The sequence below is a fragment of the Frieseomelitta varia genome, unplaced genomic scaffold (genome assembly GCF_011392965.1).
Source record: "Frieseomelitta varia isolate USP_RPSP 00005682 unplaced genomic scaffold, Fvar_1.2 scaffold_831, whole genome shotgun sequence".
Lineage (NCBI taxonomy): Eukaryota > Metazoa > Arthropoda > Insecta > Hymenoptera > Apidae > Frieseomelitta > Frieseomelitta varia.
Genome location: NW_025110625.1, coordinates 134,764 through 160,710, shown reverse-complemented (window position 1 = coordinate 160,710; position 25,947 = coordinate 134,764). Strand labels below are relative to the sequence as shown.

General features: G+C 36.5%; 1 protein-coding gene and 1 long non-coding RNA gene across 2 annotated transcripts; both read right to left on the bottom strand.

Annotated features, from left to right (window-relative positions):
• Positions 1–570: 570 nt before the first annotated feature.
• On the bottom strand, positions 571–13,615 carry LOC122536396 (motor neuron and pancreas homeobox protein 1-like). The gene is made up of 3 exons (XM_043668748.1): positions 13,537–13,615; positions 5,284–5,447; positions 571–1,231 (listed from the first exon to the last, which is right to left on the bottom strand). Exons 1-3 carry the CDS (start codon positions 13,613–13,615, stop codon positions 983–985), a joined length of 492 nt encoding a protein of 163 aa, XP_043524683.1. The 3' UTR covers positions 571–982.
• A 4,192-nt stretch (positions 13,616–17,807) lies between these two features.
• LOC122536406 lies at positions 17,808–25,940 on the bottom strand. Its single transcript, XR_006308395.1, has 3 exons — positions 25,907–25,940; positions 23,549–23,665; positions 17,808–18,191 (listed from the first exon to the last, which is right to left on the bottom strand). It is a non-coding gene; the product is annotated as an uncharacterized LOC122536406 (long non-coding RNA).
• Positions 25,941–25,947: the final 7 nt, after the last annotated feature.

Below are 25,947 nucleotides of genomic sequence, written 5' to 3'. Positions count from 1 at the left end.
CTCCTAGTTCTCTTGCAACATCTATTTGTGAAAACAAATACATTAACAAAAGCTGTTTCCACAAAACAACAGTTTACTACGTACAAAAGTAACGTGTAAATAACAAGTTGTGCAATGATAGTACAAGTAGCATAATAATTCGAGGATCAAAAGGAATCAAGTACTGACGCACGTGGGATTTTTCTTTGTGCAGTTCTGGCACGTGTTTGAACAGAATATAAAATACTTTTAATTTTCCTTTCCTAATACTGACGCAGTATCATTCATTAAAAGGATATTTCGTAATTTTTCTAATAAACACTCCACCATTAATGCACTGGAACTGCAAGCGTGTCGATACTTTTGAAGTAATATAACACACGTTACTGAATCATCATAATTGATCAAGCCAATTTTTAACGAGTTAGCCGTTACATTTTCTCCTAAAAAGTCACAATCTTTGAGTTTTCAAATAAACTTTGACTCAAAAGTAAAATTTGACTGAAAACGACCCTAACTCGAACCCCGTCATATAAAAATCGAAATTCTTTTCTCTCTACAGTACCTGTAGTTACGAGACGCAACGCGCGTGTGCGTGTGTGCGTATATGCATATATTATTCGTCGTATTGTTCCCTATATTTACATACAAGTTCTGCCACGTGTAACAACAGTGCAATACTTATATTATACATGCACACTATCCGCGATTTGTCTTTTAAAATCCGATCGATCGCTTCGCTATTCAATCCATTTTGCACGTTACATCTCTCCAAATATGTTTTTCCAAACGAGACTAACCTTGTTGTTGCTGTTGTTGTTGTTGTCGTCGTGTGTAGTATGAAAAAAATTTTTACTCGACAAACGATCGAACGTATCACACCAAAGTATCAAAGGTATCAACGACGGATTGAATCGACAAAAATGACGCCAAGTGGCAACTCGACGTCGTCGGTTGGTTCTTATTTGGCACACCGCGTGGGTCGATCGTTTTGGTCAGTGTTTTATACCACGTAAGGTCGATAGAGCGGCTCCTGAAGCTCGGTCGTGCTCCTCTGCGCCTCCTGCAGAGTCGTCCCCTTGGCATCCTCCTGTGGACTCGGCGAATTCGGATTCGGATCGCCGCCGGTCTCTCTCTCGCTGTTCCTCACGTTCCCTCCACCGTCCTCCACCTTGTTACTCGCCCGCGCCTCTTGTTGCGCCTTTTTACTCCTTTTCCACTTCATTCGCCGATTTTGAAACCAGATTTTCACCTAAATTTTATAATCACACGTGCGTGACAATGCAATGAGGGATGTAGAAGATTCAAAGGCAACATTGACCGTCAGACCGCGGACTTTTGCGTATTTTGATACTTTGAAAGGGAGGATAGTACGAAAAAAATTATAGTTTTCAAAGTTCAGCGTCCTTTGCAACGTAATCTTCTATCTAGCTTTCATTTTCTCAATTCTTCCTAGATCGAACTTTTGAACGAAATTTCACTCGTTCAATTCCTTGAAGCGAATTTTTGTTCTTTCGAAAAAAATCTTTTAAGGACTTGATCGTATGGTGCGATGTAAGACTTCGTTAAGTAATATAATATCTTTTTGTATGATTTTTTTTGTAAAGCCTGGAATAATAGATAATTAGAGGTGAGTAACATGCTTGCCCACAGAACGTTGTAACTCTTTTTCAAAAATGTGAATTTCCATAAAAATCCGTGGTCTGTCAGTTATCAATGTGATCAATGTAATAACGTTTCACTCAAACGAATATCGAAAATATAAGAACATTAAAATAACATTAAGGAAATTAAGATGGAAAAACAAAATAGTAAGCGTGATCTTTATGCTTCAAATGTTGAGACGAAAAGATCATCAAACTAGAACGATTGAAAGGAAAGAAAAGGAGGAAAAATACGATTGAAAATGGTCCAAAGTGACGTTAAAGTATAAAGACCAATAAAAGTCGATTTATCATATTTCCCACGAGTATTTTTCGCGTGAAATAAATAAGTGACGGATTGAAGGAAAGTGGAAGCCAAAGACGTAGCGTCGAATTACTTTCCAGTGGCAAGAAATTGTAATCGCACACAAGATACAATTGGACCCCTCGAATCGGTGCAAATATACCTACATGGACTGGATATTTCCTTTCTCAATCCCACAAGAGAACGATGTGTAAATCCTTTAGACAACATATCACGTGCTTGAACCTCCCCAACGTCTCATTCCCAGCCCTACTACATCTTCACCCTTCGAGGAAAGGAACGTGCTTTTTTTTCTCGCTATAATAGATACTGCCACCGACGATAAAAGCATTCGAACGTTTACCATAGGAAACTTGCATGAATATAGATGTTACGCGTGTTGTGCGAAACTTTATTGAAACTTTTATCAGCACCGTAATACCATATGACCGGATTGTGGATTTTGATGCATTTATAGGAAATTTGTAAGATAATACAATACAAGTTTAAAGCGAAGAAATATACGAAATAATTCAAAATACTTGTTATAATATTTAGCTGATGAAACAAATTTCTACTTGGATTAGGAAAGTTTGCGTATGTCGAATTTTAAATATTTTGAATAGAAAAAGAAAGGCTTGGATATAATTTTTTGAACATAATACATATCTTTTAAATATTTTAAATGGAAAAAGATTTCAAGATTTTAAGGTTTTATGGTTTTTAAGGTTTTGGTTAATTCGTATTCTGAAAATATTGGTCAACATCACAAGTATTTAGTAGATTAAATAATTTAAAAGCGCGCAAAAGTCCGTGAAACTCTTTCTTCTAGTTTCATATGACGTTAAGTTGATAATTTCGCAGTGTGAATGTGACTTTTGCAAGTAGCAAAAGCAGAGAGACGCACAAATCAGAAAAATATTGAATGTTCGATTATTTATTTAAAACTTCGCAAGGTTCCAAACAAAATGATAATTCCGCGAATGATTCGATGTTCCATGAGATTTTTGGGATTTGTAACGACGTTTCATATGCACTGACTTAATAATCATAAACAAGATTCAACGTTGAGGAAGATGTAGATGCATAAATAAAATAGAGAGAGAGAGAGAGAGAGAATTCTATGATTTGTGATTAAATTTAATTAACGTTACAAGATCTCGTACAAAGCAACAATTCCAAACGTTTTAATTAACGTTCTAATGAATTCTTCAAGACCTTTATATCTTGCTTATCGCAATTGCCCTGATATTTATGATCGGCGGTGTATCATCGAATGTATCAAGATTAACATCGATTTAGCATTTACTTGATACTTGAATCCCCTTTTGTCGATACTGTATACCCATGTAAAAGGAAATGTGAAGGAACGTGAGGGATGTGATGAGAAACGCAATGTCCGGGCAATTCGAAAGCTTAAATGCGCTAAAGTTGAATCAGTTGAATATCGAAACAAATCAGGGACTCAGTCTGCCATAATTCAGACTTTCGTTGCTATTTGCTGAGCGATCCGTCAGAACACCGTAAGCTTCAAAGTTATGTTTAAGTTGTTGAACTATGCAAGAGAGATTCGCTCGTTCGCTCTGCCGGTGAAGGAGAAGGGTCCTGGATTATTTCACCGATTTCTCTGGAGGCTTTTTCCCTTTCTTTGCGCTCTCTTTCGTTCTCTCTCTCTCTCTCTCTCTCTTTCTCTCGTTCGCTTGTCTTCTTTTTTTCCTTCTCTCTCAAAACGTTACATTTCTTCTTGAAAAAAAAAAAAGAAAAAAAAATAAAGAACAAGGAAGAAAGAAAAAATGACAAAAGAAAAGGAGAATGAATTTGTAGTGATTAGGAGAGCTATTGACCCTCGAATGACGAAAGCTGCGTCAATTTTCTGACTCGTGCAGTTACTTTACCTTCGAAGGTTACACCTGCGTGTTATTATCTTGTCAAATTATTGTTTAAGTGTTTTATGTCACTTTTTTGTCGCTAAAAAAAAAATAAAGAACAAGGAAAAAAGAAAAAATGACAAAAGAAAAGGAGAATGAATTTGTAGTGATTAGGAGAGCTATTGACCCTCGAATGACGAAAGCTGCGTCAATTTTCTGACTCGTGCAGTTACTTTACCTTCGAAGGTTACACCTGCGTGTTATTATCTTGTCAAATTATTGTTTAAGTGTTTTATGTCACTTTTTTGTCGCTAAAAAAAAAATAAAGAACAAGGAAAAAAGAAAAAATGACAAAAGAAAAGAGAGAATGAATTTGTAGTGATTGGGAGAGCTATTGACCCTCGAATGACGAAAGCTGCGTCAATTTTCTGACTCGTACAGTTACTTTACCTTCGAAGGTTACACCTGCGTGTTATTATCTTGTCAAATTATTGTTTAAGTGATTTATGTCACTTTTTTGTCGCTAAAAAAAAATAAAGAACAAGGAAAAAAGAAAAAATGACAAAAGAAAAGAGAGAATGAATTTGTAGTGATTGGGAGAGCTATTGACCCTCGAATGACGAAAGCTGCGTCAATTTTCTGACTCGTACAGTTACTTTACCTTCGAAGGTTACACCTGCGTGTTATTATCTTGTCAAATTATTGTTTAAGTGATTTATGTCACTTTTTTGTCGCTAAAAAAAAATAAAGAACAAGGAAAAAAGAAAAAATGACAAAAGAAAAGAGAGAATGAATTTGTAGTGATTGGGAGAGCTATTGACCCTCGAATAACGAAAGCTGCGTCAATTTTCTGACTCGTGCAGTTACTTTACCTTCGAAGGTTACACCTGCGTGTTATTATCTTGTCAAATTATTGTTTAAGTGATTTATGTCATTTTTTTGTCGCTAGACGGCGGATTTTTATGTATTTACAGGAAATTTTGAAATATTCCAATGAATTCTTGCTACGAATGAAATACTCAGTAATATTTTAACGACTTCTTACTATGAACGAAACATTCATAATATTCTAATTTTTTAATTAAAAATATGAGTATGTAGTTATCTTAAAAATATGAGTATGTAGTTATATATACTAGCTATATATAGTTTTCTATAAATTATAAAATCTTCTAATCAAAATTACTCCAAATACGAATATCTACGCAGAATAGAATTTTCTTTAATATTTTCATCTATGATATTGTCATTCCTATTAATTTCTATAATGCCCGGTACCCGAAACAATTCTTCGTCAAGCTTCTGCCTTCTCAAAAAATATAAATTTGCATAAAAGTCTTATCTCTGTCTCGCTTTATGGCTATCAAATGGAATGTTCGATGATCGTAACAACAATCGATCCAGCTTCCGTTGGACGAGGATTAATCTTTTATGTATTCAGTTTAATTCGGTTTAGTGATTCACAATGTACAGATGAAGCATCGTTTACCTGTGTTTCCGTGAGCATTAACGAAGTGGCCACTTCGAATCTCTTCGGTCTGCTAAGGTACTTGTTCTGTCGAAATTGTTTTTCCAATTCGAGTAGCTGTTGCGACGTGAAAGCGGTTCTCGGCCTTCTGGTTTTCCCAAGGAGGGCGTGCTGGGCCGCGCAACCTGTCGATTATTACACATAACATATATAACATGAATTATTTCATATCTTTGTGTATTTAGCGCTCCTTTAGAAAAGTACTCCTCCTTTTCGAAAATATATTTTTGTATACGAAGTATTGATCTGCATGCAGTGGTGTGCGAATCACGATTTTGAAAATCTAAATTTATCTGTTTAAATTTGTTTTATAATTTAATTACGATATGCCTAATCGTAGACACTGGCTAAAAGGAGTAATGACGAAAGATTTCCATTGCATTTCCAATTCATACAGAATGAAATTTTGCAATGTGCAATAGATTGTAACTGTATCTAAGGTGTATTTATCAAAAGATTCAAAATATCATTCCATTCCTTATAGTCCACAGTTTATTTACTTATCCACAGTTAATGATGCTGAGTTTCTTTGCATTTATGGGAAATTTAAAAGCATCTTATGCAAAAATATCATTCAGAGTTCAATATTCAATCATAGTAATAGGTAAAATAAATTTCTACCTAGATTTTACTTTTTCGTCTAAATCTAGGGATTAATATGTATTCCATATTTCAGAATTTGTCATTATTAAAATTATTACCATTCGTAACTGTTAGAAACGTGTGGAAATGATTTTAATTATCTTCGAGAGCAAGAGGTTCTATTTTTATTATAAAAAAAATATGAATTTTCATACGTACACATCCGCAAATATTTATTTAGTCTACGTTCCCTAATGTGAAACGCGCGATTGGAGTAGACAGAAGGAAATCAGTAATGCGTGTTATTGATAATACGTTGCCTCGAATTAATACTAATCGCAAGGAGAGACCAATAAAAATCATCGAATGCTAATGCAATTACCGCCAGTGTAAATCCCCCTTGGGTTGCAATACTATGATTTGGGGTTGAAAATAGGAAGGGGGAATGGTAGAAAGGGAAGGACAGAGGACCGAGGGTGACCGCCCTAACGATTAGCCCTATGAACGGGTCTTGGCCAGACCCGATTTTCTCTCCTTTATGACTTTATACGCGCAATAAATCAAAACGAAATTCGACTGTCTTCGTATAAAGGGAACAGCAACGATAGACCAATGATTGTCACCGTCAAAATTGTACAATTTTAATCACAGTACATTTATACGGGAGGTGAACGTGACTATTAAAATTGTATACTCTAATTATAGGATTTGAAAAATTAATTCAACTTATCGTCTTCTTAATTTGATAAAGGCAGTTTTAGAATTCTTGGAATTTAGTTTTGCAGCACATTGTTCATCTCTCTGTAAAAATAATTTGCATAAAATATGATTCATTAGTTTCGTTGAAAATCTGATTACACGTCATCAATTTTTTCGAGAATTACAGTTTGTTTATGTAAATGTAGAGTGTTCCTTTCATTTTCTATGTTTGTTCGTCTTTCAGAATTTTGATAAATAATATTTTAGACTGAAATTAAAAATTCAAACTTAAATTTACATTGTATACAATGATAGTTCTAGTAATTAGAAGTTAAAACATAAATAAAATATTATATCATGTTTATTAAATATTATTATAGTATATTATAATATTAAATATTATATTATATTCAAAAATAATAAAAATGGAATATACATAGATATGATATTCGTTATGTCCATTTTTTTTTCCAAATTATACTCGTGGAAATATGAATCCACACGAACAATAATATTCTCCTTGTCGGGGGATCTTCTCGTTTGTTTGCGAAAAATATGTTTGTTGCATTTCGTTGCAATTCGAGTGCATCGTCGCAGGCGAGATCTGTCAACACAACTTGTCCTAAGGCGGAAAAATGAAACAGGCCCATGGCGTTGAATGTTTGGCTAAGCGGCTGATTAAGAGTGACATAAGGGTATCGCACGTTCCAGATTAATCTGGCTGTACGCGCGACTAAACATCGCCATGTGTACAAACATTGACAGCCGGTCACACACTTGCTATATAGGTGAATTGTTGGGTCACGTCCTAAGCTGAAAGCATTTGGAGGAACACGTATGGTGAACCACATCGAGATCTAACGATGGTCCTATCTCGTAATGCTCGTCGCATTGCTGCAGTGACTCGCGAAGGTAGAAAGTTTTGCAGATATGTTATGTAGAATTTTGTTGAAATTTTTTTACACAAATGCAGCGCAGTGTAAAACGTTCGAACGAATCTAAAAATGTAGTTCTAGATATTAATATAAATCGCAGTAGGTTGTGAATTTTCAGTCATTCGTGTGAAATTTAAAGGTACGAGAATCCGATCACTATGTAAAATTATGTAAAATGTCCAAAGTTATGGTTGTTATCGTTAATTAGAAAAATGAATCTTTTAATTAAGTTAGTTTGCATAAAAATCTGCAATCTACTCATTATAGAGTCATTAAAATTTCAAAAAGTAACATATACTCCTAATTAAAGGTCTTAGAATAGTCATTATGTTTGCTATGATATCGAAATTTATTTGCTCCAAAAATTGAAGAAGATAATTATCATATTTCCTCCAAAATTGAGCAATAATAATAATGAGGAATAATTGCCATTAACGTGGCAAATTATATACCAATAATTTTATCAAAAAATCTATTCAAAATTCATTCAATCGATAAAATAGTAATAAAAATATAAATATCCCTAAACACGAGTGTACGTAATAGATCCATAAACATTTTCTTCAATAAATATTCCATTCACTTTCATGACTCGTTATAGATCAGATTCAAAAATACAAATTACAAGCAAAATTCGACTGAAATTTGTCCTACTAACTCAAATAACCCTATCTAGAGAAACGCGCTCGAACGTTACAATATTATACAATACGTTATACCATATTGCAACTCATATTAGTTCCAAATGCAAACCGTTGATCGTTTGGCTTTCGTTATTTATGTCGTTCGTAGATACATTAATCGTCCCTCGAGGAGATGGTTTGCCACCCGCTGAGCACATATGGTTGATTTTTCTCCTTTTTCTTCTTTATCGTCGCAATTACTATCACGACGATTATCGTCTCCTCTATTAATCTCCTGTGATTTGTGTCGTTACGTACTCCGAAATAAATAATCGTCCAATTATACATTTATAGCGCTGCGCAAAGTTTATAGAAATGTTTTTATTAATGAACATTGAGAAGAATATATTAAATTTCTTATTATCTGATAAATCTGTTCATCTTCTTCCTATAAATGACAATAGGAATTTTATTCTCTTCTGTTCAGATAATTTTTCAATAATCACATTCTGTTTTAGTTGTTTGAAACAATTTCTGGGTTTCCTTTCTTTTTATGATTCTTTCTAGTTCATTGATACGTAATTATGAAGCTTTTTGGGAAATAGAGCTTATGACAGATGTTGTAAAACGAATAAAAGTTTATTGAAAATTTGTATTTTTTATTTATGTAATAAAAGGATGGACTTTATTTTTCTGGTTAAACTATTAAAACAATAGTGCTCTATTTCTAAATTTTCTATAGAACTTTAGATTTATTTTGTAGACATTAAAAAACAAAATTGTTTAAATTTATAATTATATTATTAATTATGTAGACATGTACAGCTAATTCGTGGGCGCGGGAATTATGGTTTCCATTCGAAAGAAAAAGCAAACTACAATCCTATAGTATTTGAATTCGAGTTTTCTAAATTAAATTAAATATCGACAAGTACAAATTATATACAATACAAGAAAACGTGTAAAAATTTTGTCATTCTTTCGTCTCGGCGAATTGTCACTAAATCGAGCAGGATTAAAAAAGTGAAAAAATAAAAAAATAAAAAAAAAAGAAAAGAAGAAGAAGAAAAAAAAAAACGAAAGCATCGATACGATAGTATTGGGAAGCCACTGAAATTGCACGAGCACGAAGGTGCCAGGGAGAAATGGTGCAAGTTATGACAGATGTCGGTAAACAAGAAGGGCGGCACCATCGAGTGGACAATCACCATTTTCGTTCTCCTCTGTGCAGGGTGAAGCAGTGGGGTGCCGTTAAGGTTAACGTCGTTCTCACCCCGCTACACTTTTATCATGATAATTTAATTTATTTGGGGTCCTATTAGCCGCTTCACGCCAGGCTGCTCTTAAATCATGCTGATCACCATACCGGTAAACACCAGCCATTATCTGTACTTAACGCTATTCCACCCCACTATTGCTCATATTTGCCACCCCCGACTGGCCCAACCTCTTACTGTACCGAGTACACACTCCTTCACTTTGTGATTCCATCTGGCATTGTTAATATCTTTTTCTCTACCGCTTTTGGTCACGTTTCCTTCGTTTCGAAGAGCAAGCGAGCAAAAGTGATATGTTGTTTGTTAATACTGTTATAATGTTGCATGTGTGTTTTAACTGTCGTGATGTCGCGTAACGTTGCGTACTGGTTAGTTAAGATCATCGATTTACCGTTTCAAAAGTGAAGAAAATTGCTAAGTCTCGTCAGATTTATTTTTAGTGAAGTTTTATTTAACTGTAATTTAGTAATAATTTTTACAGATTAGAGTTGTTATCTTAGTTATTTTATTTTGATAAATATAAATTTGTTCGTTCATCAGAAAATTTCGGATGCACGCGTTTTTTAGTTTGTTGAACAAATTTTACAGTGCTTTTGAATATTATTGTCATTTTATTATTAGATATTATTACATTACTTCCACTTTATTACTAAAATTATTTTCTTCCCCATCTATTTCACTGCAAATGTCCGATTCCCGTGATTTATTCGCAACTCCTTCCTTCTTCTCGTTTCCATGCTATATTTATAAAATCAAACGCTCGAGAACAATCAAGTATTTAAGACTGGCTACGTCATTTCGTTAAAAATCACAGCTTCGACAAAGTGCCAAATTTCGACCATAATCTCAACTCTTCCATAATTTATTCTTCTCTATTTATAAAATGATCCTCCTATCATTTTTACTCCAGTTACACAGTTTACTTCAAGACTGGCCACGTCATTTTTCAACAGTCTTACTCGTTCGAATCATAGTTCGTCGGATCGTAGTTTATTCTCCTCTGTTTATAAAACGAAGCTTATCACCACCTCCTATCCTCCAATCTCCTTCCGGTAGCCATTCCGCTGCAATTTCCCGATCCTCTTGATTCATCCGCTCGTCGATGCATGTACATGCCGCAGTTTAGTTTCGTATTCTTACTCGCGGCTCCATTCCCTCTCCTTTCTCGTTCCTCCGGTGCCTGCATCCGGTGTCCTTCCTCCGTTTTCCCTTGATGGGTGTGAACCGGCATGCGTGCATGCGTGCGTGCGTAGTACGTGCGTGCGGGCGCGTGCTTGCGAGCGCGAGCGCGCGCGCGCGCGCGCTCTCGCACCACATCTTCCTTCCCTCTCCTTGTCTCGTGTAGCGGTCGGTAAGCTCCGCCTGCAACCCTCGAGTGCTCGATACGACCCGCCCCCAAATTCTCAACCCCTCGTATCAGAGGTGAACGAAGACGGGCGAGGGTAACGTCGCCGGGTATCCAACCACCACCATCCCTCTGCAGCCTTGATCGCGCGAGACGTCATCGACTCTCCCGCTCTTCCGCTTGCGCTCCATACGATTGGAGATCCGGCGGAGACCGGCGAGCGGCGAGAGGGCAGACGAATACCGCGTAGCAGCGCGGAGAAAAACGTCTGGCCAACTTTCGCCAGAGATTATTTTCCTCTGGCACGAAACCGTTGGATTTAATTTCAAACTCCGCTCCGTGAAATCCACCGCGAAATCACGCCATAAACATCCAGAATGTTACCATTTACTTTTATCAGCCGGTGAGGACCGGCTTCCTAGCCTCTGACCCGTCTGCGGTAATCATCCGCGGTAATCGACGATTTTTGTTTTTCGTTCGTTACTCTTTCTCGTTCTGTTGCTCGGATTCGACGTTACGCTGTTAGTTGGAGGTTGAGTGATTATTCGTTTTCCTCGGCGTTGTAGCGCCACGGTGACGACGATTGCAGCTGATACCGATGAATCGTCGTTGTCACACAGGTGTTATTCAGGTAGTTTTTGTACAATACACGCGATAAGGAAACGGAGTAATTTTTGTTTCTTTATATTATATTTGTCACGTTCAGTCTCCAGGACTTGCGATAACAATAAATTGTCATTTAGATAGTTCTCTACGTGTAATCCACAATATCGTACTCAGTTGGAAACGAACTTTTGTAATTTTGAAACTTTGAACTTTTGAAATTGTACTCGCTACATCGTATTCTTTTCGCGCTTATTCTTCTGGAATTGCGAATGAATTTGTATTTTGACAAACGGAATTGTGACAAACGTATTATAATAATTGATAGAAAAGAAATTAATACAAAGACGCCTATTATTACTGAATATTCTATTTGGATAACGGAATTAATCATAGCCCCTTTTTATGCATAGTTTAGTAAAATCTTGTTGTTACTAGTAAAGTTTAGAACAATGGTATCAGTCAGAAAAATTTAGGTCTATCTACATTACTTGATTTTCGAGCTTTTAATTTAATTTTATCCACCAACATCTTTCGGAGAGAATAATAAAATATACAAAATTAATTCATTTCAAATTTTTCTAATACGATACAAATTGCTATATCCATCTCTGATCCCAAGAGCAACGCTAATTATCATAAATAGACCAAAGTAGAGTAGAGTAGATTCTCTCTGACATTAGAGTGCCCATAATGGAGCCTCTACTACGCAAGTATCAGACCATCCCTTAACCCTTAATGGAAACTCCAACATCTTCGAAAAAAAAAAAACGAAACAAACGACAAACATTCTACAATACATCTGTATTAAACATTGACACGCGTGCATCTCGTACTATATCGGCTACAAGCGTATTTATACATACACGTACGACGTGTACACGCAAAGCTGTGCTCTCGTGTCATCGTTTGCACGAGTCCATGCGGCTACGGCGCGATCAGACCAGATCATAGAGATATAGGATGGTTTGGGCGAACGTGGAACGTTACACATCGGGTAACCAAGATCTGTTTGCTTGCGGGCGGCCAAACTAGCTGCCAGCTAATTCAGAAACACCATTACCGCCTACATGCCTATAGACAGGTAGACTGACGCGACCGCTACTGCAACGCCACTAGACGTTTTCAACGTGTTTCCATGTATATCCATCTGCTAACGTTTCTGCACACTCTGCATACACACGCGTTTCCGATTTCCGTGTATACGCGCGCGCGCGTGTGTGTGTGTGTATGTTTGTTCGTGTTTGCGCGCGGGTATTCCGCCTGCTCCCATTTATGCACGTTATCATCTTCGCTTTATGCGTAGGTGGGTGTGCAATTAATCGCTGGTTCTTCGTTTTCTCGATTGATGATGTTATAGTTTGCGCAAAGGCACAGTTCAGATTAGTCCTTTACCATGGGAGATCTGTGTTTCATTTCACGCCTCTTGCGCTGAAACGACGTGCAGTATCCCAAAATTGCAATACCTTCTCAGTTTTGAGTGTAATACTTATAATTGAATCAAGTATAATACGTATAATTGAAATATAACCCAGGCAAGACAAATAATAAGTTTCTCGATCATTTCTATCCAGTGATATCATACCGACGAGCTCAGGAAGGAAAAGGTTTGGTCACTCGTTATGGTCCGCAATCAGCCGGCGCAAGTGGTTATAATCGACGCGATTGACGTTTAGTTGGAGAAGATTGAAACTTTTACTCTCATCTTCTATTCTACTCGATACTTGATATTTTACCAAATATCAGATTAAGTTACATAAATATACTGCGAACGAATTATTATGCGTGCATTTTTGAACAAGTGTCGCATTTCGAAAAAAAAAGAAAAGAAAAAATCATTAGATATACAACCCCCTTGTATTTTTCTGCTTCTTTTTCTCCCCCTGTGATAGAAACGAGCGGCACGATCACCGGTAAAAGTTTTTCAGAAATATATTTGACAAGGACAGAGATAAAACCGATTTGCGTTCTTGGATTGTTTCAAAGATGAGGCGAAATTAGCTGTTGGGAACGGTCTATGTAAGTCCGTGGAGTTACCATGGCAACCTTAGAACGTCTGCGTCGGCGTTATGCTATCGCGGAGGGAAGGGCGAAGGGGATGAATAGACGGATGAATGACGCACAATTAACTAATTAAATCATCCGCCAACCCTTCGCGTGCTTCATCTCTCGGGTATCATCCCCTTTTGTTGGCAGACCTCCTACCATCTCTTCGACATCTTCCGCCATTATTTTTTCACTGTAGCTTGTAAAGCGGAATCGTTCCATCCGTCCGAGTGGTGGAACACTCGGCGAACGGAAAATCTAAAAGAGCACCGTTGAGATGTAATCGAATTCTGTGGAACGACGCGCGATATCATACAAATCGTTTTGGTTTCCCTTTGAAATTTTTTGCCACCAGCGTGGTACCTCTGTAGTTTCATCCTACATTTATTTCTAGATTCTGTCTGATGCCTCCTTTTTTGCTTTTGCTTGATTCGTATTACTGTTCTCCTTTTTTTCCCTTTTTCAGTCCTTTTACATTGTTATTATTCCAGTTGTTTGATGTAATATATTTATTTCACTGTGTTCGCGATATTCGTTTCCTTTATTTCTCTTTGCGTTATTATCATTATTTTACTGATGTTACGCTATTTATTTTTCTACTGCTATTACTTTCCTTTACTTCGTTTCGTACGTGATTTGTGCTACTGCTACGGTCCTTTTTATACATACTTATGCTACTATTCGTTTTCTTTGTGAATTTTATACCATTACCGATATTTCATTTCATTGTTGTTTTATACTGTTTTATAAATGAATTCCTTCACGTTACAACATTTCGTATATTGTAATAGGGAAATGTAGGAAATTAGCTGCTAATGCTTAAATACAGAAATGATGTAGATAAATATTAGATATTTATAAATCCTCATTCAACGACAGGAATGAAAGGGAAACTATGAATGTTTCATAAGGGAGAATTGTTCGTTGTTTAAAGTTATTTGTTGATACAGCAGAGATATACAATTCGCAATTATATTTGTCATTACCGGCGTATTTACTGTACCTGTAATATTGGAATATCAATTGTTTCAACGTTTGGGGAGTTTCCTCTCGCGAATGATCATTGTGACATTTTAAAAAAACATAAATTTTGCAGTTCCTTAATGAAAGGATAAGAAGGACAATGTTTCTTGAGTCGATCGTATAAAATAATCATTATTCTGTAATCGCGACTTTGTTTCAATATTTCACCAGCGATTGTTCAATGGTATTAAGAGTTTTGTTAAAACAAGAGTGAGATATAGACATAAAAATTCAGAAATTCACAAACATCAAGCACTGCAACAAAGTTAAAGGCATAATTGATAATATTGTGCCATCTATAAGACAAAATTGAGAATCGAATAAACGACATAATAAGGGTTAATGATAGAGTTAATTGACATTAAAATTTAGAATTTAGAAATTGTCTTTCATTACAATAATTTTTAACCTTCATCTCAACACATTTCTTTTGCGTCTTTTTTATACTGAAGAATAACTAGGTTATATCTTTAATATCTTTCATGTAGATAGATACAAATTTTACTATAAGAAAATGGCCAATTAAAGTAAAAAATATTTAAATTCGTCCTGCAGCGATAAAAATATATTTTATTATCTAAAAAAAAAAAAAAACACTGCAAACGATCTTAATTTTAACAACCTTAACAAACTCTAATCTTAACAAGCAAAATTATTTTTCCATCCTACATATATTCTAGATAAGTATAATATGCATTAAAGATTGAAAACTTAATATTCACAACAAATGTATAGCGTTGCTTTCGCAAAACAAAAAAAAAAAAAAAAAAAAAAAGAAAAGGTCACATCGCCGGAATCAAAAATCAATTGTTCAGTTGCAGGCAACCAGCAACTTGCAACAAGGCCAAATAACGCATCTGTCCACCTCTGTTTAAAAAATGACGCCGTGTATCGTATGAAAATAATCAGTCACGCAAGAATCGTTAAAAGCGAAATTTTTTTTCATCGGCGAGATCAGAAAGCTGGAACGATTTCGCGGATATACGATATTCGAAACGTGCATCGAACAATCCTCTTGGCATGGAACGAATTTCCCATCCAGCGAATCGCTCGCCGACACGCTCGTAATTTGTAAAGTATCGCGCGGCCCCCTGATGTTGTGCTGTACCGGTTCTCCTTTCTTCCGTTTCCGTTCTCTCCCCTCCGTCCTCCTGCTTGGCTTGAGAATCACGCGGCAACAGAGACGCGCAGTCCTTTCTGAAAATCGTTCTCGAGAACCGCGATCGTTAGCGAGCGACCAGCAAGTTTATGTGTCGAGATTCCAGCCGTTTCCACGGTCGGAAAGTAATAAGCGGAGAACACGCGGGCCAGGCATTCGAGTAGCTGTTACTTTTTATAGGGACTGTTGCAGCCGCGACGGGACACGATTTTAGCCATACGCGAGCGTAATCGCGCGTTCACCGGAGTTATTTCCTCGGGGCGTGCGGGGTTCCGGTCGCGAGGAAAGAAGAAATCGTAATCTCAATCGTTTGGAGTCGAAGGCGGCAATCGTCGTTGTAGCTGGGAATTGGAATTTAGAAACGAGGACTTGAAAGAGAAAGATCTTTCTCTGTGGGGGTCGAAGAAATGTCTGATTGATGTATAATACAATCATTGCATAACATTGAATGATTTTCATTGGCTGATTTTTGAGAAGTTCGACACTGAGACACAACGAAACTAGAAATGTCACATACGAAATATATGTTATAAAATTGATATTATTATTAAGATTTGACATACGAGTTACGTGTCGTGCAAGGTTTGGCATTCAATTGAAGTTAATTGAAGATGTCTGTGCAACTCTTCATTTGACGGTTTCTTTGTAAAAAGGAACGAAATAACTTTGAAGTTATTTAAGTATGTTTTCTTTAAAGTTATTTTTAGTTGCTTTAGTTACTTTTAAGATCAGAAGAGTCTTGATATTTAGAAACTTGAAACAACCTTATTAATATTTGAACAATTGAGAAAATTTATTACAGGTAATCGATTATAGAATGAAAGCCAATATAATAATGGAAGTAAATACCATAAAGATAATGAAAGTGATGTTCTCTATTTATAATTATTTGTTTTCGTATTTGATTTTATGATTTGAATCTAACAAGTATTTTTCTACGTAGCGGAGGTAGCACCAGGTTGTAAATAACTAATCCCAAATCCTTCTATGATCACACTTCGTAAATCTAGGTAGTCGCGGATTACCGTGATTGAAATATTACATCGAAAATATAATACACAAAGGAAACCAGTTGCCAAACTATGTTCGTAAACTAGATAATTCCAACCAACAAAGTTCGTTGGCGTTCAAAATATATTTTATACGTTCAATTAACTCAAAGAAACAATCCGTAGTTTTTCTTTATTCGATGAACGATATTGACTCTGAAAAGAAAAATAAAAAAAATTGATTCGTACTGTGAATCAGAATTACTCACTCGAACGTTCAAACAGAATTTTTCCAAGTTTTCAAAATGAACTCATTAGGCTCTCGCATTGAATTCTCATGCCATTGAGCATGAAGCAAGAAGAGAAAGAATCGGGTTATCAGGCTAGTGAATACAGATCGAAAATCCGGGTCTTCCATACACCGAGCGAATCCTTTAATCAATTAAACCATCCAGGACATCAATGAATTCTCTCTTTTTTAAATTTCTTAGTCGTGGTGGTCATTGTATTTACGTAATTATGAACGCTTGCTTTGTACAAACATACTCCGTATCTCATATTGCTCCGCTTTCTTTGTGCGTTTCAATTGGTTCCATAAATTGAAATTGCAGACAAAACCAACAAGTGACGATTATAATTGTTTACCACCGTTACATTTATATTATGGAATATTTTCCACTTTGTGCGAAATTAATTTCAGAGATTTTTTTGTTTCATCTTTAAACGCGTACTAAATGTCCGTTTCACTCGAATAATTTTATTCACTACAGTTAATTAAATTCGCGCTAAGGATTTTCAATTGAAATTTGAAAATTTAAAATTATTCGATTAAAAGATTTATCACTCTTTGCGAATTGGGAGTAACCGAAGACTTTTCAAACAAACAGCATGAAACAACGTTTAAACGTGGATAAAATTTAGAGAAGTTTCTGCTCAGTTTCGACTCGATTTCACGAAGAAGAACATCGCTTGGAAAACCTCCACAGGTAACAAGTAACAAGTACAAGTAATTAGGAGGACGACGAATTTTTCCAAAATTCGTGGGAAAAGAGAATCGCGTACGATCCGTGTTCTTTCAAAGGGAAGGGAAGAAAAAAAGGATGGTAATGAAGGTTTCGTTAACAATCGGCTTCACCGTTGCGGACGTTTAATATCCTGGCTTAATAATACAGAAGGTCTTTGTTCTTCTTTCATCCCGATTGGTCCGTGGCCCTTTCTACTTTACGATCCAGCGCAGCTGGCCGCTGCGCTGCTTGTTCCTCAGCACCGTTGTCCCCGCGCTGTCCCCGTACGAACGATCGAAATCCCATTTTCCACTGTCACAGACCGTCCAGGCTTTTTCTCCAGGCGAGATTTCCACGATCCTGGCGAGAACATCGTCGTCCTCTCGCCCTCTTGCCCGGTGTCTTGATCGTGGCCCGGCCGTCTAATTTCCTCCCCCCTCCCGTCCCCTTCTCGAATAGACCGTCATAAATTACAGGGCGCAAACGCGCTCCACGCGAGGCCACCACGGGAATTTCGCGGCCGGTCGTTCGCGTCTCTAATTCGAGACGGACGGATAGATCGTCCAAGTCCGGCGGTCGTTCTCCTGGAAATGAGAATGTCATCGAAACTTTCGCCTCCGTCCACATCCTCCACGCTGATTAACTCCGGTAATTAGCCAGACTGCTCCAGATTCGATAATTACACCCTCCCGCGGAGAACGCGGAGAATGGTACAGACAGTTTAGGGGGAGAACGACGACGATAAGTCAGATTTTGTCAAATTTGCTTGACGGTCGATCGTTTCGTCACTGTGGTTCTGTAATTGTCATCGTGCGAGTCACCGAAACGAGCTGGCAGCAGACTACAGGTATATACTTGCAGGTGAATAAAATTACAAAGATGAAAATCTATTTTATGTACCAAATATTATAGGAAACGTACTGTACTTTAGATAGAAATGTAACAGATGTAAACCTTCAGAGCTTCGAAGCTGCTATTTAAAACGAATAAATTCTCGTGCGATGAATCCCTAGAAATCACCGATTAAAAATCCTCCAATAACCTATGAACCGTATCACACTGTATTTAACCACTTTATCAAACTCAATGATCGTCCATTTCAGCTTGATCGCCGTCACATAAAAGTCTAGTGACAACAACAGTAAACGGAATCATTTCTCCAATGCAATTTATCACTAGAGTCGGACAGTGAGGCCGAAAAGGATTTAAAAAAAAGGGAGAGGGAGAGAGAGAGAGAGAGAGAGAGATAAAGAGAGAGAGAGGAGGTAGAAGAGATGAAATACGGAACCAAGACAATTTCGCGCGTTAATTAAATTCGCCAGCCATTAACAGAGTGAGTTGCTGGTAGTTTCGAGGCTGATGGCAGTGTTTCCTAGGTCGGTTGGTCGCGATCGAAAAGCCATTTCCCCGTGTCACGAGCCATCCTACCCGTTTCTCGTGGAGGGCAAGACGAGCGTCGTGAAACAGGCGTCGCGGACGCCTTGATGTGCTCGAGAAGTCCGGTTTCCAGGACTCGACACATACATACGTACATACATACATACATACGACTTGCTGATTCGCGTGCGTTCAAAGGGCTGGAACTGCTCGTAGCTGCCTAATAGGGCCCTTTGTGCGGTGTCACACACGACTGTCGGCCGCAATGCGTGCTCGCTCATTCGTGTGCACACGCTCGCGAAACTATCTACAGATTGACCGATGTGTGTATTTTGAAAAGGACACTTGCAACGGCGACGACTTAGTTGGTGAAGCAAGATTTAGGAAATTGGGAATTGGCAATGATTGAAGAGAGTCGCGTGCTTGTCCGATCCACTACTGAAATCCACCGATAATTCATTTTACGCGGTTAATTAGAACGGTTTTAACTAATTGGAACTACAACACGACGAAAATAACTGGGCGCGTGTATGTAATCTCACTCCTGTTTTAGATTTTCCAGTTGCCATTTTGTCAAAAGAAATTTGTCGGTAGTATGGAGACGTTAATGATTTAATCCAATTGCCGGTGTGAGAAAAAAATCGGGAAATTTTTCGACAGATAAAACGACTTGAAATTGTTGGGATTAATGAAATAATTGAGTGGGAATAATTTCACACCGAATCGGCGAATCAAACGAATATTCCTCTCATTCAAGATAATGCTCTCAGAATCATCATTGGAATTAAAATTGAAAGTCCGGTTTAATAACGTTCCACCTTTGATAAACTTTGCCCTTTTGTAATTACTCCATTCAATTATCATTCCTGCGAAAAATGCTTTCCGGCGAGAATCATATTAAAAATTCACATTAAAAATTCGTGAAAGTACTGTTTGCGATAGTTACATTGCCCAAAACTTTATTTGCGTATTTTTATGAGAACGAATAAACATTACTACCGAAAAATGGCAGAGATTAAACCATTGTTCTCTCTCTCCCCTGCTTCTCCAAAAAAAAATAATTCTTCTGTGGATTTTTATACAAATTAGTAGAGTCAAACAGTGAAACGTGAATTTTTTTTAACACATAAAACGTTTTATACGAATTAAAGAATCGTTTGGTAAAAGAGATCCTTTTACTATTTTTTAACGGATTTTACACGACAAGAGGTGACAGGAAATTTCCGGGAGAGAAACAAAAAGTTTTTGAAGTGAAAGGGAATTGGATTTTTTTCGTAAAAGCTTAAGCTCTCAAATGAAATTTCGTTGATTGGAACTGTTTCAATGTATTGGGAGTCCGTGACGAAAAAGTGAGAAAAGGCAAAACAATCGACACTTTTTTTCAGAAAGCCTAAAACTCCATAGAAGATTAATTAACGGATACAACGTGTAGATATACATGAAAAATTGCTTCATTTGTTTAATTTATCAAAACGTTTATCTATTCTTTTTCGAAATATTGGCCAGATATTTTTTTCTATATTTCAGTTTGTACGAAAATTTGCGAGAACCTTCAAAAGTGACGATATGATTTTTAGAAATGTTTCGTTTCAACAGTCCCTTTGAAACATTAATATCGTTTAACAAAACAACACGTACATCGATAAAACGATCTAATACGACAGTCTAAATCTTGCTTTGGAACTCTTCAAAAATAAAATATATTCATCAAATTTATCTCGAAATGAAAGAACTTGCATAGCATGAAAAAAATTTTCTGCAAACAGTCCAAATTCTCCAGCTATAAAAATCTATAATACCATACTCAAATTTTCCATCTCCTTTAATTCCTTTCCAATACCTTCATGCCGTATTTCAATGTAACTGCAGGGATATCAATCCCTAACACTCTCCTCTGTTCGCATTCCACCCACGTCTCATTATTACAAATCACCGCGAAAGAAATCCACACGGTTTCGTGGTATCGGCCGATCGATATCGTTTAAAAATGAAACAGATACGCTTCGAAATCCCCGGTTCGAGACGCGTAACGAAAAGACCAAGGCACCACGATAAAATGAGCGGAACGTCTGCGCGGCGCCAGGCCGATCCACGTGACGGCATCAAGTTTTCATTCGGTGAGAGATCGCGTGTCACAAATTACCGGTATCCAGCGCCCCTCCACCTCCGGCGACTCGTCAAATCGATTTTCCTACCGATGCTCGGATTTTCCACGCTCGGAAGCGTGGGCGCCGATCGTCTCCCCCTCCGCCCCGACCCCGATGCAACCGTGCGCGTTTCTGCGGTCTGTAATTGTAACTCAAACAGTGGTGGAGTGGCGCGGGAACGTGCCCACGATAGAAATTTCCTGAAGTTCTGGCCGCGAAGCGAGAAATGTAAATTATCGAGGAGGTTATGCACGTGGTGGGGGCTCGCAGTGACTGATCATTAGAGACCAGATCAAATTCCCGTGCGCGTTCGTATGCACGTATTAGGTTGCTCGTTTACTTTCCAAATAGAATCGAGTTCGCTGGATCGAAGAGCGCTTATCGTTAATATCGTCTCTCTGTTTTAGACAATCCCTGTTGTCTATTCTCGTGCAATTTGCATGATTTATGTTACGATTTGCGAAGCGTCGAGTTGGTTTTGAACGACATTTGCGATTTCATTTCTTGGAAGAATTTCTAATTTCTCGGAACATTGTTGTGACGTTGTTCTTGCTGCTTTGGTGGACGATTCGGAATGCATTGGATTAACATAGTCACTGGTTATTGAGTTTTGTTAACAATTCCTACGCGAGTAGAAGTCATTCATTGATAAGTTGTTGCGATTAGAAGGCTTCTTTATCGTGCGTTTTGATTGTCACAATTGAATATTGATGTCGTAAACGATCGCGATACAGTAAATATTAATTCTCTGTAAATAACACGGCAAATCTCGTAGCTCGTGGAAAGCTACAAGAGCTACAAGAGTTCTGTATAAAGTAAGCCAAACATGTGAAATAACATTGTTCCGTGGAAAACTTTGATTTCAGTAAACAGAGAACATTTGTTACGCGAGAAATAAAATGTGTTTTTATTCTGCCAATCTATTGTTTCGCGTAAAGTCTGCGATATAAAAAGTAATTTTATCGTTCAAATTCAATGCAATTAATTTATCGCGATGAATCCTATCTTTATTCGCCATGTTTATTCCCATTCAGTAATATTTCTTTATTCTTTATCTACGTTGATAAAATTTAAACAAAACTAACGGAAATATCAATATAAATTCTGCGTGTGTGCGTACGCAGAGAGATATGATTTAAACAAAACACGAAACGAGATACTACGTTTGAGGACTGCCATCAAGTTAAAATAGAGTCTCTTTCGTTTCATTTCGAAACGAGAAAAAAGGAGAAGGTGGACTTTTATTCTATCGATGATACGGTGCTCGAAGGATTACGTTTTTGAAAAGGAAAGAAAAAAGGAAAATATTGTACACGAGGCATACGTTGCGATTGAAACATAAGCTTTTTCATCAGAGTGTGTACCCTTACCGATTCTTAATCAAAATTTCATGTGCCTGCATCGAAATGGCTACTTCCGGTGCGACACGAGTCGCGGTTTTTTCTACGCTAAGCGTTGAATATTGCACGCATACGTATCAGATATCGATCAAGCCTTTTTTTTGTGAGGCCATTGTTTCATAAAAGCGTCACTTCCCACGGTCGATGGTTCTCAATAATTGGTGAAGTGTAACAAAATGCTGCAAAAACCCTGCTGCACGCTAACAGCTCCAGCTTCAGGTTTAGCTATACGTACGTTTCGATTGTAATGTAAGAAAATGCACACGTGCGCAGATTCGATTCTTCAGGTTAAATTATTTTCAAGTCAATACACAGTATCTGCAAGTAGTATTCGTATACCATTCTATAACAAAAGGATCTGAGAAACTGCCACGATAAACATAAACAACAGAAAACCATGAATTGTAAATTTTTTTATATTCCTACTTCGTTTCACATATATACATTGTTACATATATTAAGATTATTTCTATAAAGAGACACATACAAATTGCGTTTCAGTGTATAACATAAATCTGTACGTTAACACTTCCTTACCGCGAAAGAAAAACGCGAAATTCAAGCATTATATTAAGCTTCATCAATAACCTTTCATAAATTCAACCAAATTGCAAATCACTATCATACATTATTAATCACGCGAGAATTGCTATTCATTTGCGATTCATTAATTTTCAAATGGAAAATACGAATTCCAACAGGCGGAATATGGAAGGACGAAACGAGAATTATTTAATCAGTTTCGATACGGCGGAGATTGCGAAAGAGCACTGTGCTCTAAGGTTAAATACGGATCGATACGATGTAGAATATAAATATTAACGAGCTGGCATAGAGGCACAAGAGAACTATTTCCGCGAAAGTGAATCCTTAAGAAAAAGCGGAGCATAAGAACGATTTTCCTCCGAAACCATCCCTGTTTCCCCCGTCCCATCTGTTCCCACCGTCTGCGATGAATATAGAAGACACGCTGTTGCTAAATTGTGTTTTAAGCGGAAACTTTACGCCGTTCCCTACCTTGTATCCTGCGGCGCCGTTATCCTTGCTAAGTGTCTCGCCCGGTTGTTTCATTTCACCGAATTTCGAACGAATGACAACAAGGATCCACCCGTCAGCTTTGGAAACTTTGGAAGCCTGGAATTTTCAAAGTTTAATTTTATTAAATTTCTGGTTAGGGAATCACGATGTCTGAAAGCAGGAAAAGTCAAGTTGAGTCAACATAACTAATTAGTAACCTAACTAATTGCTAGGAATTTGTTCTTTCACTAACTAGAGAATTGGCTTTAAGAGATCATAAAGCCAACGTTCCTTTCGCATTTGAAAGAATGATTATTTGGCGATTTGTTATTTAGAAAGTTTATCCGTTTCAATAATTTTAATAATGCTCACAGGGATTGATTTAAATGGCTGATTATGCACACCTTTTGATCTTTCTTCGCTGGAATGTTCCTGACAGTTACTGTGAAAAATGTTATTCATGCATGAACTCTTCAGAAGTCAAACTGATCGAGACCGCTTTTTGTAAATTTCCCAATTTCACTACCCGAGTGAATGATTAATGTTCAACTTGTCAAAACTCATGTTGACCTACTTCCGTAGGTTTATCGACGACAAAAACATGACGGAAATAATCATAAATTTCAAGGTAAATTTAAAAAAAAAAAAAACACTCTTCGTAACACATTGTCACTTCTAAGTCGATCAGTGTGACTTTTAAATAATTTATTTCGGGAATTTTTCTCTTCATAATCAACGAAAAGAAATATTACAGTAACTTAAAAGCAATAAAAATGTAAAAATTAGTTGATTGTTTTCTAGAAAATACGATAGGAAGTGGCACGAAACTTGGAAGAGTCGGTAGTTTATGATGAATGAAATTTCCTTGCCAGAGACTCGTATGAATTATTTCTTGGCTAAGATAAATCTCGGTGGTTCTTGCGATAATCGAATGCATTAAATTTTCACGTTGTTCTCGACCAACGCCGATTAATTACTATTCATATTCCGCTTTCTAGCTGCGGCAACTTCGCGCTTACGATTGTAATATTTAGACGCGAACACGTTGTGCTCTTAATGTCTTTCACGATCCGTGATCGAGAAAATGAACACGAGAATAAGTTAGCGCAGACAAACTCACATATGTTAGTATGAAATATTGAAACGCGTTACAATCTGGCTTGACAGATTCAAGAACCAATTACGATAATTCATATTTATATAAAATATGTAAAATAACGGAATTTATATTTTAGCAATGTGAATTAATAGTTACAAGATAGATTAAGTTTCTTTGATAACATTATTTTTTAAGCTAAGTAAAATTAACTAACAATCTAGAGGATAATATTTTTAAATGAGTATAATTGTTTCAAATGTAATAACTCTGTCCCAGAGGTATTATATTATATTGTAGTTTCAGTGGCTTTCCAAAAATCAATATACGTATTCATAAATGAAGTAGCCTATTAATAATAATTATTATTAGATAGTCTATAAAGTCTACAAATTATCCCATCATTTATATTTATTATGTAAACTTTGAATAATTATTATTTCTTTGATAAATACAACATTATTTTCTTAAATTTTCTCGTTTCGTATTATTTTGAATTTTTTCTATCAAAAATAACTGTGCCATTTATATTTCAAATAAAAAAACAAAAGCTTTTTTTCATATAACCATCTATTCTTCTATATATTATTTTAAAAGTATCATATCAATATTTCCCTTCATTCTAAAAAAACATTAACAATTTAGTATTTTTTAATTTAGCTATAATTTCATCTTATAATTTTTGTTCAATTATCCAAATAATTTAATGATTTACTGTGTGCATATTGTTAAATGTTTCTATTCTATTTATTGCAATTTGTTTAGCAAATTGTTTGTTCTAAGCAAATACGACAGATAAATAACTAAGTGTTCAAGTACAGAAGTGTTTAATAGGGAGACAAAACATTTTGTACGTTATATATTGTAAACTTGGCACATTGTTAACAGAAGACGTGAAGCGCCATCTTATTGCATGTTTATTTTGCGCGCCAACTGAGAGAATATACGTGCGACAGCATACCGTCAACAATATGTTAATATTCGAAACATTGACATTATCAAATGACTTGTGCAGCACATATACGTTATATACATATATGTTTATCTATTATGCTTTCATTTAATATTATTATTGTTTGAAAACTGTTACGTAGCCTACGGGACATTCGACAAACTAAATTATTAATCTCTGTATATTCATATTTTCTATACATTTTATAATCTCTCTTACATATTTACAATCTCTATATATTTATATCAAAGGTTATGTGTATCAAGTAAATTGAAGTTAAATTGTTTAAAATAAAAATCAAAATAATTACCAGTTTTTGAATTGCACTCCCTCATTCTTTCACACTCGAGT